The sequence below is a fragment of the Sciurus vulgaris genome (assembly GCF_902686455.1).
Source record: "Sciurus vulgaris genome assembly, chromosome: 2".
Taxonomy (NCBI): Eukaryota; Metazoa; Chordata; class Mammalia; order Rodentia; family Sciuridae; genus Sciurus; species Sciurus vulgaris.
This window is the reverse complement of record NC_136462.1, coordinates 115,853,407-115,869,750: the sequence shown is the minus strand read 5'-3', so window position 1 is coordinate 115,869,750 and position 16,344 is coordinate 115,853,407. Positions and strand designations below refer to the sequence as shown.

General features: G+C 38.4%; 1 protein-coding gene across 1 annotated transcript in view; it reads right to left on the bottom strand.

The window, feature by feature from the left end:
- Nucleotides 1-16,344, bottom strand: part of NOX5 (NADPH oxidase 5) — a gene marked incomplete at its 3' end in the record, with an annotated part of 49,275 nt that overhangs the window by 11,622 nt on the left and 21,309 nt on the right. The window contains 2 exon segments of the mRNA XM_079129700.1: nt 14,837-14,936; nt 16,020-16,104. Coding sequence (XP_078985826.1) covers nt 14,837-14,936; nt 16,020-16,104 — 185 coding nt within the window.

Here is a 16,344-nt window from a genome sequence, read left to right as displayed (position 1 = left end):
TCCAACAAAATAGAAAATTTCGAAGACATCAACAGGTTTCTAGAGACATATGAATTGCCTAAACTGAACGAGGAGGACATACACCATTTAAATAGACCAATTTCAAGTAATGAAATAGAAGAAGTCATCAAAAGCCTACCAACAAAGAAAAGTCCAGGACCAGATGGGTTCTCAGCCGAGTTCTACAAAACCTTTAAAGAAGAGCTCATTCCAATACTTCTCAAAGTATTCCATAAAATAGAAGAGGAGGGAACCCTCCCAAGCTCATTCTATGAAGCCAATATCACCCTGATACCTAAACCAGACAGAGACACATCAAGGAAAGAAAATTTCAGACCAATATCCTTAATGAACATGGACGCAAAAATTCTCAACAAAATTTTAGCAAATCGCATACAAAAACATATTAAAAAGATAGTGCACCATGATCAAGTGGGTTTCATCCCAGGGATGCAAGGTTGGTTCAACATCAGGAAATCAATAAATGTAATTCACCATATCAATAGACTTAAAGTCAAGAATCACATGATTATTTCAATAGATGCAGAAAAAGCATTTGATAAAATACAGCACCCCTTCATGCTCAAAACACTAGAAAAAATAGGGATAGTGGGAACATTCCTTAACATTGTAAAGGCCATCTATGCTAAGCCCATGGCTAATATCATTCTAAATGGTGAAAAACTGAAAGCATTCCCCCTAAAAACTGGAACAAGGCAGGGATGCCCTCTTTCACCACTTCTATTCAATATTGTCCTTGAAACTCTAGCCAGAGCAATTAGACAAACCAAAGAAATTAAAGGGATACGAATAGGAAAAGAAGAACTCAAACTATCCCTATTTGCTGATGATATGATTATATACTTAGAGGAACCAGGAAATTCCACCAGAAAACTTTTAGAACTCATAAGTGAATTCAGTAAGGTAGCGGGATATAAGATCAATGCACATAAATCTAATGCATTTTTATACATCAGTGATGAATCTTTGGAAAGAATAATTAGGAAAACTACCCCATTCACAATAGCCTCAAAAAAAATAAAATACTTGGGAATCAATCTCACAAAAGAGGTGAAAGACCTCTACAATGAGAACTACAGAACACTAAAGAAAGAAATTAAAGAAAACCTTAGAAGATGGAAAGATCCCCCATGTTCTTGGATAGGAAGAATTAATATTGTCAAAATGGCCATACTACCAAAAGTGCTATACAGATTCAATGCAATTCCAATTAAAATCCCAATGACGTACCTTACAGAAATGAGCAAGCAATTATGAAATTCATCTGGAAGAATAAGAAACCCAGAATAGCTAAAGCAATCCTCAGCAGAAAGAGCGAAGCAGGGGGTATCGCAATACCAGATCTTCAACTCTACTACACAGCAATAGTAACAAAAACGGCATGGTATTGGTACCAAAATAGAAAGGTAGATCAGTGGTACAGAATAGAGGACACGGACACAGACCCAAATAAATACAATTTTCTCATACTAGACAAAGGTGCCAAAAATATGCAATGGAGAAAAGATAGCCTCTTCAACAAATGGTGCTGGGAGAATTGGAAATCCATATGCAACAGAATGAAACTAAACCCCTATCTCTCACCCTGCACAAAACTCAACTCAGAATGGATTAAGGGCCTCGGAATCAGACCAGAGACCCTTCAGATTATAGAAGAAAAAGTAGGTCCAGATCTTCAACATGTCTGCTTAGGACCAGACTTCCTCAACAGGACTCCCATAGCACAAGAAGTAAAAGCAAGAATCAATAACTGGGATAGATTCAAACTAAAAAGCTTTCTCTCAGCAAAGGAAACTATCAGCAATGCAAAGAGAGAGCCTACAGAGTGGGAGAAAATCTTTGCCAATCATACTTCAGATAGAGCACTAATCTCCAGAATCTATAAAGAACTCAAAAAACTCTACACCAAGAATGCAAATAACCCAATCAACAAATGGGCTAAGGAAATGAACGGACACTTCACAGAAGAAGATGTACAAGCAATCAACAGATATATGAAAAAATGTTCAACATCTGTAGTAATAAGAGAAATGCAAATCAAAACCACCCTAAGATTTCATCTCACCCCAATTAGAATGGCGATCATCAAGAATACAAGCAACAACAGGTGTTGGCGAGGATGTGGGGAGAAAGGTACACTCATACATTGCTAGTGGGGCTGCAAATTAGTGCAGCCACTCGGGAAAGCAGTGTGGAGATTCCTTAGAAAACTTGGAATGGACCCGCCATTTGACCCAGCTATCCCACTCCTTGGCCTATACCCAAAGGACTTAAAATCAGCATACTACAGAGATACAGCCACATCAATGTTCATAGCTGCTCAATTCACAATAGCCAGATTGTGGAACCAAACTAGATGCCCTTCAATTGATGAATGGATAAAGAAACCGTGGTATATATATGCAATGGAATATTACTCAGCCATAAAGAATGATAATTATGGCATTTGCAGGCAAATGGATGAAATTGGAGAATATCATGCTAAGTGAGATAAGCCAATCTCAAAAAACCAAAGGACGAATGATCTCGCTGATAAGTGGATGATGACACATAATGGGGGGTGGGAGGGGTTAGTGTTAGGGTTAGAGTTAGGGTTAGGGAGGCGGGCAGGAATGGAGGAAGGAAGCACTGTACAGAGGGAAAAGAGGGGTGAGAGGGGTGGGGGGGAAGGGAAAAAATAACAGAATGAGTCAAAAAACATTACCCTATGTAAATTTATGATTACACAAATGATATGCCTTTACTCCATGTACAAACAGAGAAACAACATGTATCCCATTTGTTTACAATAAAAAATGAAAATGAAAATGAAAATGAAAAAAAAAAAGAGGAAGTAGGCCAAAAGAAGACTTAAGCAAAGGAAAAATGAAGAAAAATGCAAATAAAATAATACTCCATGATAATAGGAAGAAAAAAAAAAAACTACACCAAGATTTCATCTCACTCCAGTTAAAATGGCAGTTGAGAATGAAAACAATAATAAATGCTGGAGAGGATATGGGGAAAAAGAACGCTCACACACTGATGTGGAATTGTAAATTAGTACAACCACCATGAAACTCAGTACAGAGGTTCTTCTAAAGACTTGGCGTGGAACCACCATATGATCCTGCTTTATCACTCCTTGGTAATTTTTCTAAAACATTAAAGTCAACATACGTCAATGACACATTCATGTTCATGTTTATAGCAACACAGTTTACAATAGCCAAACTATAGAACCAGTCTAGGTGTCCATTAATGGATAAATGAATAAAGAAAGTGTGGGATATACACACAATGGAGTTTATTCAGAAACAAAGGATGAAGTTATATTATTTGCAGAAAAAATGGATGGAATCTGAAAACGTTATGTTAAGCAAAGAAGCCAAATTTAGAAAGTCAAGGGTTGTATGTTTCCTCTCATGAGGGAAGAAAAAGGGAAAGAAAGGTGGGGTGGAACCACATGAAATCAAAGGTAGATCAGTAGAGCAGAGGAAAGGGACCAAGGGGAGCAGGAGGGGAAGCCAAGGGGAAACACTGGGGAGTGATATTGCTCAAATTATATTGTTATATTGTGTTCAGGTATGAATATGTAACAGTGAATCCCACCATTATGTACAACTGCAGTGCACCAATAGAAACATGGGACAAAACCAAATTGGACAAAGGTGTCAGGGGAATGCCCCAAAGACATGCATCAGCCACACAGGGAACTGTCCCATCCTGGGTCAGATGGGACTGAGGAGGCTGTTGGGGAGAGGAGGGACATCAATATAAGGCCTGATCCACTGATGTTCTAAGCCATTTTCCTTGTTTCCTTAGAAGAAAATTCCTGAGACCCTGTCAGAGTGAGCGGATTCTGGACCAACTCGTCAGAAAAGCGAACTCTATACAGTTGCACATTTTGGATTCAAAGCACACAACGGCCCCTCCTCTGGCTCACTTACTTTGACGTTCTTTCCCCTATAACCTGGATGAGTTGTTTCTAACCTCTTGCCTTTTCCTCCTCCCTCTTCCTTCTGTTTGCAGTGCGAACTCATATTTAACCCTCCCTGTAAGCCTTCGCAAATGGATCTTACTTTCTTAATAGAGACGCCTTCTCAGTTTTCCACTTGGATCACCCACCCAGACCCTTCTCTGCACTTTTCTCTTAGAACAGCACCTGGAATATGAAGCTATGAAGATTTTTAGTCCCTTACAGATACAGCTTTAAATGGAAATGGTCCCCTTGTCTAGTGTCTGATTATTTCTGGGAAAGTTTTCTGTTGGCATCATTTAATTGATTAAGTCACTGCCCCTCTTCTTAAATCAGCAACAGCTCTTCTCAGACATATTTTGTTTTGTTCATTACACCCACATACTCTGAAAAAACTTTTTACAAGGATTTTGTGTCATTTCTGTTCTTTGTGTGAGTGTGTGCGTGTGCGTGTGCGTGTGTGTGTGCATGTGTGTGTGTGTTACTGTTGAGGGGAATTGAACCCAGAGCTTCATGCATGCTGTGCAAGTGTTCCACCACTAAGCTACATCCCCAACCCACTCATTTCTATTTTTAGGGAAATTAGTTACCTTTCATAAAAATCTGAAGACTCAATTGCTGTGTTATCTAACTTCGCCTTTCATAATTATTATAAAGAGACGCAGCTCTCCCTGTGTGCTCTTGGTAATGAGACAGTATTTTCTGTGTACTCATGGGTCTTCAGGATTGCCTGAAGAGAAGTTGCCTCCAGGAGATATGGATGCCCTCTACCCTGCAGATGGCCACAGCAGATAAACTAGCAGGAAACCCAAAGTGTTTTAAGTATAGCGGAGTCTTTTCTTTATTTCTTTCTCTTTTCCTTTAGATTTACACCAGAAGATTTTAAGTATTAAAAAATACTTAGGATATGTTATAATATGGGTAATTCAACATCTATCCCTATAAATTCACCTTTGGGTTATAAATTAATAATTGGCATTATCAGACTCAAAGTGCATATCTTAAAAGACACCACCATATGATTCCTTGTTTAATAGAAGGCATGAGAAAGCACATGAGTAAACCAATAAATTGTGATAAAATCCAGGAAGTTACTCAGGAAAAGGGTAAGAATCCTGCCTTGCTCTTAAATAGGCTTGCCGAGACCTTGAAAAAGTACACCAATATTGATCCAAATTCTCATGAGGAACAGATTGTCCTGAGGGCTTATTTTATTATCCAGTCTGCTCCAAACAATGGAAGAAAATTTAAAAAGCAGACTATGAACCCTCAGAACCCTATCAACCAACTTTTAAATTTGGCCTTCGGGGTTTTCATAACAGGGAAAAAATGAAAGAGACGAAAAAGTCTTGGAGGGAACAACAGGTAAGGGAACAAACCCAATTACTTGCCTTAGTATTGGGCAACAGTCTGCCCCTTACATGCCCAAAGGCTCCATGTAAAAGAAGGAAAAATAACTCAAGACCTAGAGGCTGCTACCATTGCAAAGGGCCTGGGCAGTACAGCCAGACCTTCCCCAGGTGAGGTCCACCCCTCTATAAAGAGGGAAATTACTGGAGACCAGATTGTCCTCACCTCTGAAGGGAGGGGAGGCCATCTGCTCCCATTACGGCTGCGTGGGGTACTGAGGATGCCTGAGTCTCTCAAAACCCCTTTGATTAGCTAGTCATCATTTCAGAAGAGACTTGATGACTCTTGACATGGCAGGTAAATGTATGAACTCCCTTTTGGATGAAAGAGCTCAATTCTCTGCCTTTCTCAAACTTTCTGGGCCTCTTTCTAATCAGACTTGTGTTGTGGCTAGTGTTGATGAGATCCCTAAGGTCAAATAATTTTACAAGACTCTTGACTTAAGAAATTTAAAAGCTTAATTTTCCACTCAAGATTTTCTGATTCTAAAAAAGATTCCTCACTGGATCACCTCCTTACAAATGAAAGAACTCTTTTCAGGTTCTTTTAAGCACCCTCATAGCAGTTAGATTATAGGGACATTAAATTATAGGGACACACTTTTCAGAATTAAACCTGGTCCTGTTGAGACCCTACAGGATTTGCCTTTATCTGAAAATAGCCCTTCAGACCCATTCAGAAGATGTCTCCTTCACTTGTGAGTCACTAGAAAACCTCCAAATCTTATTCAAGAGGAAAAAGAGCTACTCAAGACACGTCTCTTGTATATGATATGCCTAGCTTCCTGTCCACACAGCTCTCTTATTAGTGATAGGCACCAGATTATATTCAATTTGGCCTTTGTGTTTTTAACCTTCTTGTAAATTTCATATCTTCTAGGATGACTCAGTTTCACTTAAAGATGATGAACACTCTATGGGTCCCAGTCTGTCTCCTCTGCTAAACCATAATCTCTCCCCTTGCCCCCACAACATCGGACAAGCAGAGACTTTTAATCCCTGATGAGGTAGGAGACAAAGGCCTTCTCCAGCTTAAAGAAGCTATAGAAGATGGATCTTCCCCCTTCTGGAAGGGATCCAAGGGATCAAGGGATCCAAGTTGGAGATGGGGAATGAGCATGACCAGACATGCTTGTCTCTGTAGTTAGATGAAGAAAACCTCCAGCATATGCTTAGATCAATTAGAATGAAAACATAATTGATCTAAATTCCATCAGATTCAAAGACCTGTACTGATTTATGACTAGACTGCCTAACCAAGAAGAAACATTCTGAACCACAATATCAAAGGATGAACATGGGATTTGATTTTCACAAAAGCTTGCCTATAAATCTGTCTTTTCTTCTGTTACATGGGAAAGTCCTATAGAGAGATACTCAGACCTGGGCACAGTACTGTCTTCTCTGAGAGGCCAGAGGTGCCCACACTCTGCCTCTGGGGTGTGTATACTTTGATTTGATGTCTTTCAATAAATCTTTGCTGTTGCTTGCTTTTACGTGTTCTGAAATTCTTTTCAGTGATTTAAGTCAAGAACCTACTCAGGCCAACTTGTGATCTCATTGCTCCCTTGGAGGGACCTCCTCAGACGCTGGTCAGGGACATTACCAATGCTTCTACTAGTACTAAATTTATTGAGTATCTATTAAGTTCCAGTTACTGTTCTAAGGGCTCTATGGGTGACATGTCACTTGATCCTCATGACAATCCTATGAGCGGGTACTAATAGTATCCTTATTTTCCACATGAGGAAACTGAGGCAAAGCAGTTAAGGATATGCCCAAAGTTCTAAAATCATCAAGGAAAAAGACTCAGAGTGAATAATGCTTAAGCTATAGAAGTTCAAAATGATAAACCACAATTTCTTTCATTCAGACTTTGACATATAACTAAAAATTAGAAGCCACAAATTTCAGCAATTAATAGCAATTAATGAGAAATCTTGAAAGATATTTGATGTAATAAAGTCGTTGACTCAAGTGGTTTTGAGGATGCAAAACTTCAGTTTACCCTTTGTTTACACAGATCAGGGAGAAGCAAACAGCAAATATTTATGTACCAGTAACTAGAAGATTTATATTAAATCCAAATCTTTCCTCTAGCTTGTCATCACAAAATTGAGTTTGTACTGAATTAATGTATGTAAAAACATTGAGGATGAAGTCAATGCTCTATAAATATTTGCTGTAATTGTTATTTACAAGAAAGGGCAAGGAACCTTCCTGCAATATTCCAAGGTTTAACAGTTATCTCCCAGAGACTGCTGACGTGAACTTTAAAGCTTTGAATGTTTGTTATAGTAAGCTACATCTGTTTGACTGTTCCTTGTAGAAAACTGTGTTTGTTTACTTGAACTTTTAAACTGTGCCTATCAAAGGAATTTGAATTCACTCATGACAACTTGTGATAATTAAAAAGCCACATGAGATCCAGTTCCCAGGAACTCAACTACTCTAAAAACTCACACCAATTCTCTTAAAGTTAGAAACATATCTAAAGATATTCATCTTTCTATGCTGTTACGCAAGAAAAACAAAACAGCAAATAATGAATCTAGAAGATTTACTTTAGAACACAGGACAAAACGTCTGTGTTTCACAAAGCACCATGGAGACAGTATTATGACCTAGAGAAACATTTTTTCATAGTTAGAAATGATGACAGTAAACACTTAGTAAAAATTGTAGGATACAACACTTGGAGACCAGAGCAGGTAAGGGCAGGGGGAGGATATTCAAACATTTGTTTCTGATAAAAATATAAAAGGGACCAAACTGTTAAAGACCCCCTGCATTGCCTTGGAACTCCACATTCTGCCTGCCACCTCACCAGGAAAGAAGCTAAGCCCCCGTCCTCAATAAACATATGTGTTAATTTACTTTGGCCTTGACTAATGGATCATGTACGCTGAAAGTTTGTGTTGGAGTAAAAAGATCCATATTTACCCTCCCACCTTGTATAGTTAGGGATATGTACAAAATATATGAGGCAATGGTTTCCAGCCAATGACAGATATTTGTCAGTGCCAGGAAACAAATGAAACAAGTCCTACATTGCCTGGCACTAGTCTTAGTGAAGAGACAGAAATTGGAGTGCAGGGAGACCAAGTCAGCTAGAATTTGCTAGAGACCATACTGGAAAAGGGAACTGTAGAAAAGAAGAGGGGAAAGAAAGAAAGAAAGGAGAGACTTTGGAAGGGAGGGATGGAGAGAAGGAAGGAGAAGATAAGGGAAGGAAAAGGGACCCTGGAAAAAAAGAAAGAAGGCAGGACGCAGCACACTCACTGGAAATCTGCATAAAGTTTCCTCTGAGTCTTTGAGTGCTAATCTGTACATGTGTGAAAGAAAATTACCAGAAAACACGAGGAAGAATAACACCTAGTATTCAAGCAGAGCTGGGAATTTGTGTTCCCACCAAGAAAGAGTGGAGAGATCTTTGCAATATACAGAGCACAAGGTAGAGTCCTCAGAAGTGTATCATCTTAGTTCTAGGACTAAATATACAAAATCCTGCTCTGGACCCACTCTAACAAAAGCTAAGAGAGAGTCTTAAAAGAGTCCTACATGGGGCTTGGATTGTGGTTCAGTGGTCCTGCACTCACCTAGCATGAGCGAGGCCTTGGGTTCAATCCTCAGCGCCACATAAAAATGAAATAAAGGTATTATGTCCACCTACAGCTAAAAAATATATAGAAAATAAAGGTCCATTGACAACTAAAATAAAATAAAAAAAGAGTACTACATTATTCAACTGTGCACTAGAACAAAGTACTGTACTATTAAAAGAAATGTCACAAAATCTAAAAAAAAAAAATTTTAAATTCACAATGCTTGATATCCAATAAAAAAAAAAATAAGCATACATACAAAGGAGAAGAAAAAAATGGGATAAAATTAGGAATTAGAAATGGGTCCAGAGATAACAGACATGATGAAATTAGTACACAAAGATGTTGAAAAAATATTATAAATATGCTTAAAAATATCAAAACAAAATAAACAGAACAAATATGATGGGGAAAGAAATGGAAGACATAAAATGGAACTTCTACTGAAGAAAAACATAGTAACAGAAATGAAAATACATTGAACAGAATTAACATCTATTCTAAATCCTCTGATTTTACACATACATTTCAGAAGCAGCTTGACACCAACATCTAATTTTCAAAAACCTGATCAAATTTTGATTGAAATAGAAATAACAGAAAAGGCACTACAGAAGAAAAGACCTATGAACTTAGAGGCATAGCAATATGAAGACATAGCAATAAAAACTATCCAAAACGAAAAGAAAGTGGGGGTGGGGGCAGGGAAAGAAATACACTCTCTCAGTCACCTGTAGGATAATATCAAATGGTCTAATAGATGAGTAATTGAAGTGACAAGAATGGGAAAGAGAAACAGAAAGAAAAAAAACACAAAGAAAAAATGCCTGACAAATTTCAAAATTTGATGAAAACTGTAGATCCCAGAAGTTCAACAGCCTCTGAGAACAAGAAACATAAACAAAAACACAGAGTCATGTAATAAAATTGCTGAAAACCAGTAATAAAGGGGGAAAGCATCTTATGTGGTAAAAGGAAGAAAAAATTACTAAAGAGGAACAAAGATAAGGACAACAGTTACCTTGTCAGAAACTATGCAAGCCAGAAGACAATGGAAAGCATCTTTAAAGAAACAAAAGAAAAAAAATTTAACTGGTGACAATATTGTTCAAAAATCAAGGTGAGACCAAGCACAGTCGTGCCCACTCATAATCCCAGCAGCCTGGGAGCTGAGGCAGAAGGATCAGAGGTTCAAAGTCAGCTTCAGCAATTTAGCAAGGTTCTCAGCAACTTAGTGAGACCCTATCTCAAAATAAAAAATACAAAGGGCTAGGGATGTGGCTCAGTGGTAAAGCACTCCTGGGTTCAATCCTCCAGTACAAAAACAAACAAACAAACAAAACAAAAGGTAAGAAAAAGACTTCTGTAGAAAAAAAAAAGCTAAAGGAATTATCATCTGTGTTTTTTTAGATCTGCAATACAAGAAATAATAAAGGGAGTTTTTCAAGCAGAAGGAAAATTATACCAGATGGAAAATTGGAACTATGCACAAAAATGAAATGAACCAGAAAAGGTAAGTAAGTGTATAAGTGTAAAAGAGGTGTTTTTTTTTTTATTTTAAATTTCTTTTTGAAAGATAATTGACTATTTAAAGCAAATTAATAAAACAAGGTATTGTAGGATTTATAACAAATGTAGTAGTAAAATGTATGACAACAAAGCACAAAGGACAAGAAAGGAGAAAATAGAAAATTATATTATGGTAAGGATTATACTATACAGTAAGTAGTGTAATGGTTTTTGAAAAAGATAGATTATAATAAATTAAAAATGTATATTTAAAGCCACAGACATCATTACCCTATGTACATATATGATTACATGAATGGTAAGAATCCACATCATGCACAACCATAGAAACAAAATGACATACTCCATTTGTGTATGATGAATCAAAATGCAGTCTGTAAAAATAAAAACAAAAACAAAAACAAAAAACCCAATAGCGACCACAAAAATAATAAAATGAAGCAAAATGGTTAGTAATCAAATAACAGAGATAAATGGTATTACAAAGACATAAATTAATCCTAAAATAAAATACACAGAAAAAGAAGAGAAAAGGAAAAAAGAAGAGCAGGAACAAACAGAAATCAAAACCAGGATGGTAGATTTGAATATAATCATATCAATAATTATGTTAAATATTAATGGGCTAGAAACTCTAATTAAAAGGCAAAGATTATTAAATTGCATTTTTAAAAACAAGAGTTATAGGTTGTCCATAAGGAACTCACTTTAAATGTAAGAATGCAGACTGGCTAAAAGAATAGAAAAAGAAATATTGTAGCATAACTAAAATTTTTAAAATACTAGAATGGCTCTGTTGATATCAGAAAAAAATAGACTTTGGAACAAGGTATATTATCAGAGATGAAGGATATTATGTAATGAGAAGGTGGTCAATTTTTAAGAAGACATAAAGATCCTTAATATGTATCCACCTTTGTTGTGCAATGAAGACTCTGGCCTTTGTCTCTGGTTCTTGGGAGTGAGACCCAAAATCCTTGGAATTTCCAAAGTAATAGGGATGCCTTTGATATTCATGAGTCCCTTAGATCCCACCTAAGTTTCTTAAGAGATGAGATGACTTAGGTTGAAGACTGGTCACCAGAAAGACCAACGATGTGATTAGAGGGTTGTTTTTTGAATTAGCCCAATCTTTTGTGCAGGTAGGGGGCCTAAAGATTGAGTTCCTAGTCATTGAGCTGATGAGTCAATCAATCATGTTTACATGATGGAACATCATAAAAACTCTGAATCCTGAAGCTCAATGGAGCTTGCTGGTTGGTGAACACATGGGTATGCTAGGAGGCTGATATACCCTGGTTCCATGTGAAGAGGACATGAAAGCTCTCTGTTCAGGAATCTCCCAGACCTCTCCCTATGAGTTTTTCATTTGGCTGGTTCTGATTTGGATTCTTTATAATAAACCTTATAAGCAAAAGCATGGTATGTTTCTGAATTTCATGGGCCATTCTAAGCAAGTGATCTACCACTGAGCTATATCTCCAAACTCTGTAGGCCATTCTGATGAGTTACTGAACCTGAGGTGGTTATGAGAACCCCCAGATTGTAGCCAGTGGGTCAGAAGTACAAGTGTTCTGTGGGCCCCTGAAGTGTCACTGGCCTCTGCAGTGAGGGCTGTCATGGAGAACTGAGCACTGAACTTGGGTCTGTACTGACTCGGGGGCAGGGGTTAGTGCTAGAATCATATTACATTGCTGTATACAAGTTGATGTTAGAGTAATAATATATAAAGAAGAGCTTTAAGTAAATAAAGGAAACAATTATTAAGCCCCATAATTATAATCAGAAATTTAAGTACTTCTCTTTTGGTAATTTATAGAACAGATAAAGTCAGTAAGGATATAGAAGATTCAAACAACATTTTCGACCAGCTTGACCTACTTGACAATTGTAGAACATTTTCTAAAACAGTGGAATACAAATTCCCCGCATTTGCAGAAGGAACAATTACCAACAAAGACCATGTTTTTGGCCATAAAACAAGTCTTCATACAAGTTTTTAAAAAGTACGTTTTCACATGTGCACCCCCCCCCCCACACACACACAAAGAATCCGATCTCTATTCACAACACAATTAAATTAGAAATCATTAACAGAAAGATACCTGGAAAATTCAAGTGTTTGGAAATTAAACATACTTCTACTTGGCCGACAAATCAAATTAGGCTTACAAAGGAATTCAGAAAATATTTTGAACTGAAGGATCATGAAAATGCAGCATAACAAAAAACTTGTGTTAGCTACACTATTGCTAAAAAATGTATAATATTAAATGTTTATATTATAAAAGAGAGGTTTTAAATCTTAGGAAACTAGACAAATTGGATATTCATAAGTAAAAATTAACTTCTACCCTTAACTCTCATCGTATTCAAAATAGATTTTGAATGGATAATTATTTATCTAAATCAGTGCTTCTGAAAAGAAGATAAGTTTGCCTTCACAGACATCTGACAATATCTGGAGGTGTTTTATATTGTCATGACAGGGATGGGATACTACTGGCTCCTAGTGAATGGAGGTTGGAAAGTCGTCCAGATCCTAAGATGCACAGGAATCATGCATATAATAAGAAATTATTTGGCCCCAAATATCAATAGTGCTAAGACTGAGAAATTCTAATTTAAATGAAGAACAGACCTAAAAAACATGTAGTAGAAAACACTGGAGAAAATTCTCATGACCTTGAGTGACATAAGGATTTTAAACATAACACAAAAAGAAGAGGAATAAAAGAAAAGATTCATAAATTGGGCACCATTAAAAAGTAAAACACTTGTTCTTCAAAAGACAGTTTAAGACAATGTTTTGCAAAACATCCAGCTGATAATGGATTTGTTTCCAGAATATGTAAAGAACTCTGACAATTAAGTAAAAAGAAGACAAACATCTGGATTTAAAACTGTGCAAAATATGTGAACAGATACCTTGCAAAGAGCATGCAACAGCTAGAGAAAAAAGAGGAATAAAAACAGGAATTCACAAAAATAGAAAGGAAACCTGTAGAGTAGAAGAGAATTAAGGGGAGGGAGGAGGGAAAGAAAAAGGGGGGTACTGGGAAATGAAGTAGGTCAAAGACATCTGTATATGTACAAACATGTCACAGAGAATACCACTTTTATGTGTAATTATAACACACCAATCAAGAAAACACTCATAATAATAAGTCCATAGAAGATGCTCAACATCATTAGTCACTAGGGAAATGCAAATTAAAAGCACATTAGGATACCACTCACATCTACCAGAATGGCTAAAACTAAAAAGGTCTGTGAAGATGTGGAACACCTGGAACTCTTATACACTTCTGATGAAAATGTAAAATGGTATAGTTGCTTTGGAAAAGTAGTTCAGTGATTTTTATACAATTAACTTCATACTTACTATAATACTCAACAAACCCACTCCTAAATATTTGCCTGACAGAAATGTGAATAAAGGTCCATACAAAAACTTGTATTCGGGCTGGGGAGATAGCTCAGTCGGTAGAGTGCTTGCCTTGCAAGCACAAGGCCCTGGGTTCGATTCCCAGCACTGCAAAACAACAACAAAAACCTCATATTCATGTAAATACTCAGTATCTTCAGTCAAAATAACCAAAAAGTGGAAATAACTCTAATGTTCATCAAAAAATGAATGGAAAACTAAATTGTAGTGTATTTGTAAAATGGAATACTATTCAGCAATAAAAAGGAACTTAACTGTTTATGGATAAATGCAACAGTGGGGATAATTCCCAAGGTGCTGTGATAAATAAAAGAAGTATATTCTCCTAATGAAGCACAGTTATTCCTACTTTGATTTGTATTTGGAAATACAGTTATTTAAGTTCATTTTAATTTGATGATTTTGGGGGGGTTTTGTTTGTTTGTTTGTTTGTTTGTTTTATTTTGTTTTGGGTACTGGGTATTGAGCTTAGGGGCACTCAATCACTGAGCCACATTCCCAGTCCTATTTTGTATTTTATTTACAGACAGGATCTCGCTGAGTTGCTTAGTACCTTGCCATTGCTGAAGCTGGCTTTGAACTCAAGATCCTCCTGTCTCAGCCTCCCAGGTCACTGGGAGAACAGGCATGTTACCACCATGCCCAGCTCAATTTCCTTTTTTAAAAGTTTTACAAAATGTTACATTTTAGTGAACCCTCCCTATCTTTGATAGAAATGGAACAACACCTTTTTAAAAGATACTGAGTTCATGTTAAAACGGTTCATTTTAAGGTATGTGAACTTTACCTCAATAAGTTATTTTTAAAAAAGAGACCTTGACTCCCCTGTATCTCCCGCAGCCTGCAGGCCCCATCCCTCTCCTACTATCTTGTGCCTCCTGGGCCTGGTCCATCTCCAGTTTGGTCAGCAGGCTCACAAACCACTCAAAAGACCTCTGGTCTCGGTTGATCCAGATCAAGTCCACCGAGAGAGAGGGGTTTTGGTTCAGAGGAGGGTGTCCCTCATTCCCAGCATGCTCATATCTGTGGTCCCCTGGGCCCAAAGGACTCCCCTGGTGTCTACACATGACCAGAGGGGAAGACAGAACACACAGAGGTAAAGAGACTTGCCCAGTTTACAGAGCAGCATGACCAGGACCCAGGTTCCTGATTCAAAGCTAGAATTTTCTCTTTCCAAGCAGTGTTCTGAGATTAGCTTGGGAAAGACAGATATGCAAAATTATTTTTTAGTTCCCTGTGCACAATAATGAATGTCCAAAAGGCAAACGTGTTTTTAATCTTTGAAACCACCATTGGGTCATGGATGGTAAACACGAGGCTTGGAGCTGGGTCCAGATTGCCTAGCTTTCCTACTGTGCAGCCATCATGAGGTGCTTATCTTCAGGGCCCAGAGGTCTCTCAGAAGTGACAGGGATTTGATGGCAGAGGCCTGGACATTTAGGAGGAATCAAGAGAGCTGGTATATTGGAGGGAAAGAGAGAGAGAGAGAGCAGCTTGGAAGGAGCAAGGGGGTCCCAGCAGAAGAGAGGTCAGGTGTCCCTCCCTGCCTCTGCATGGGGGTGCTGGCTCCTGTTGCAGGAGGTGTTGGGGAGAAGGTGGCACCTAATGGATGTGGAGAATAAGAAATTCCCAAAATAATGAGGCCTGAGAAAAAGAAAAGGGAGTAAAAATAAAGGCCGTGCACTGACAGCTTCCATCTCCCAAGACGATGTTCTCCAGGTGCTGGCTGCAGGCAGAAGGCGTTCTATCGTCCTCAGAAGAGACGGTCTCTAGGAGGCGCTGTCTCCTCCACAGTCAGTCCTCTTCAGACCCTTCCTCAGACCTTGACCACAAGAGCTCACATTCCTGAGTGTCCAAGCAAACTGACATATGTCCACTAGACCGCCCCTCAAAATAACCTACACAAACCCAGACCCTTTCTTTGTTCAGTGGCTCATCTTCCTCCAGGAGAGTGGGTCCATGGGCGCCATTTCATCCCTGTGAATCAAGAGCTGAGAAGACGCGTGAGGTTTGCGTCCTGCCCGTTCTCTTTTGCTAACAGCACCCACCTTGTGCAGTTTCATGTCATGGTCCTGGACGCCATCCATCCAGGAGTGCTGGCAGCTGGGGCAAACATGCTTTCTCCTTTGGTGCCTGAGGAGAAGCAGGAGGAGAGGGGTTTGAATTGGGCGGGGGTGGGATGAGACTTTTCAGGACCCCAGAGAACAGTGTAGAAGACAGGGAGGGAGGATGGGGTGGCAGAGCCCACCTTATGAGGAAGGAGGGGGATGAGACACAAAATAAGACAGAGGACGGGGAGGAGAGGGAAGAGAAAGGGGGAGGGGGAGAGAGGAGAGAGGAGACTTCTGGGGCAGGAAGGGGAGCATCGAGGGG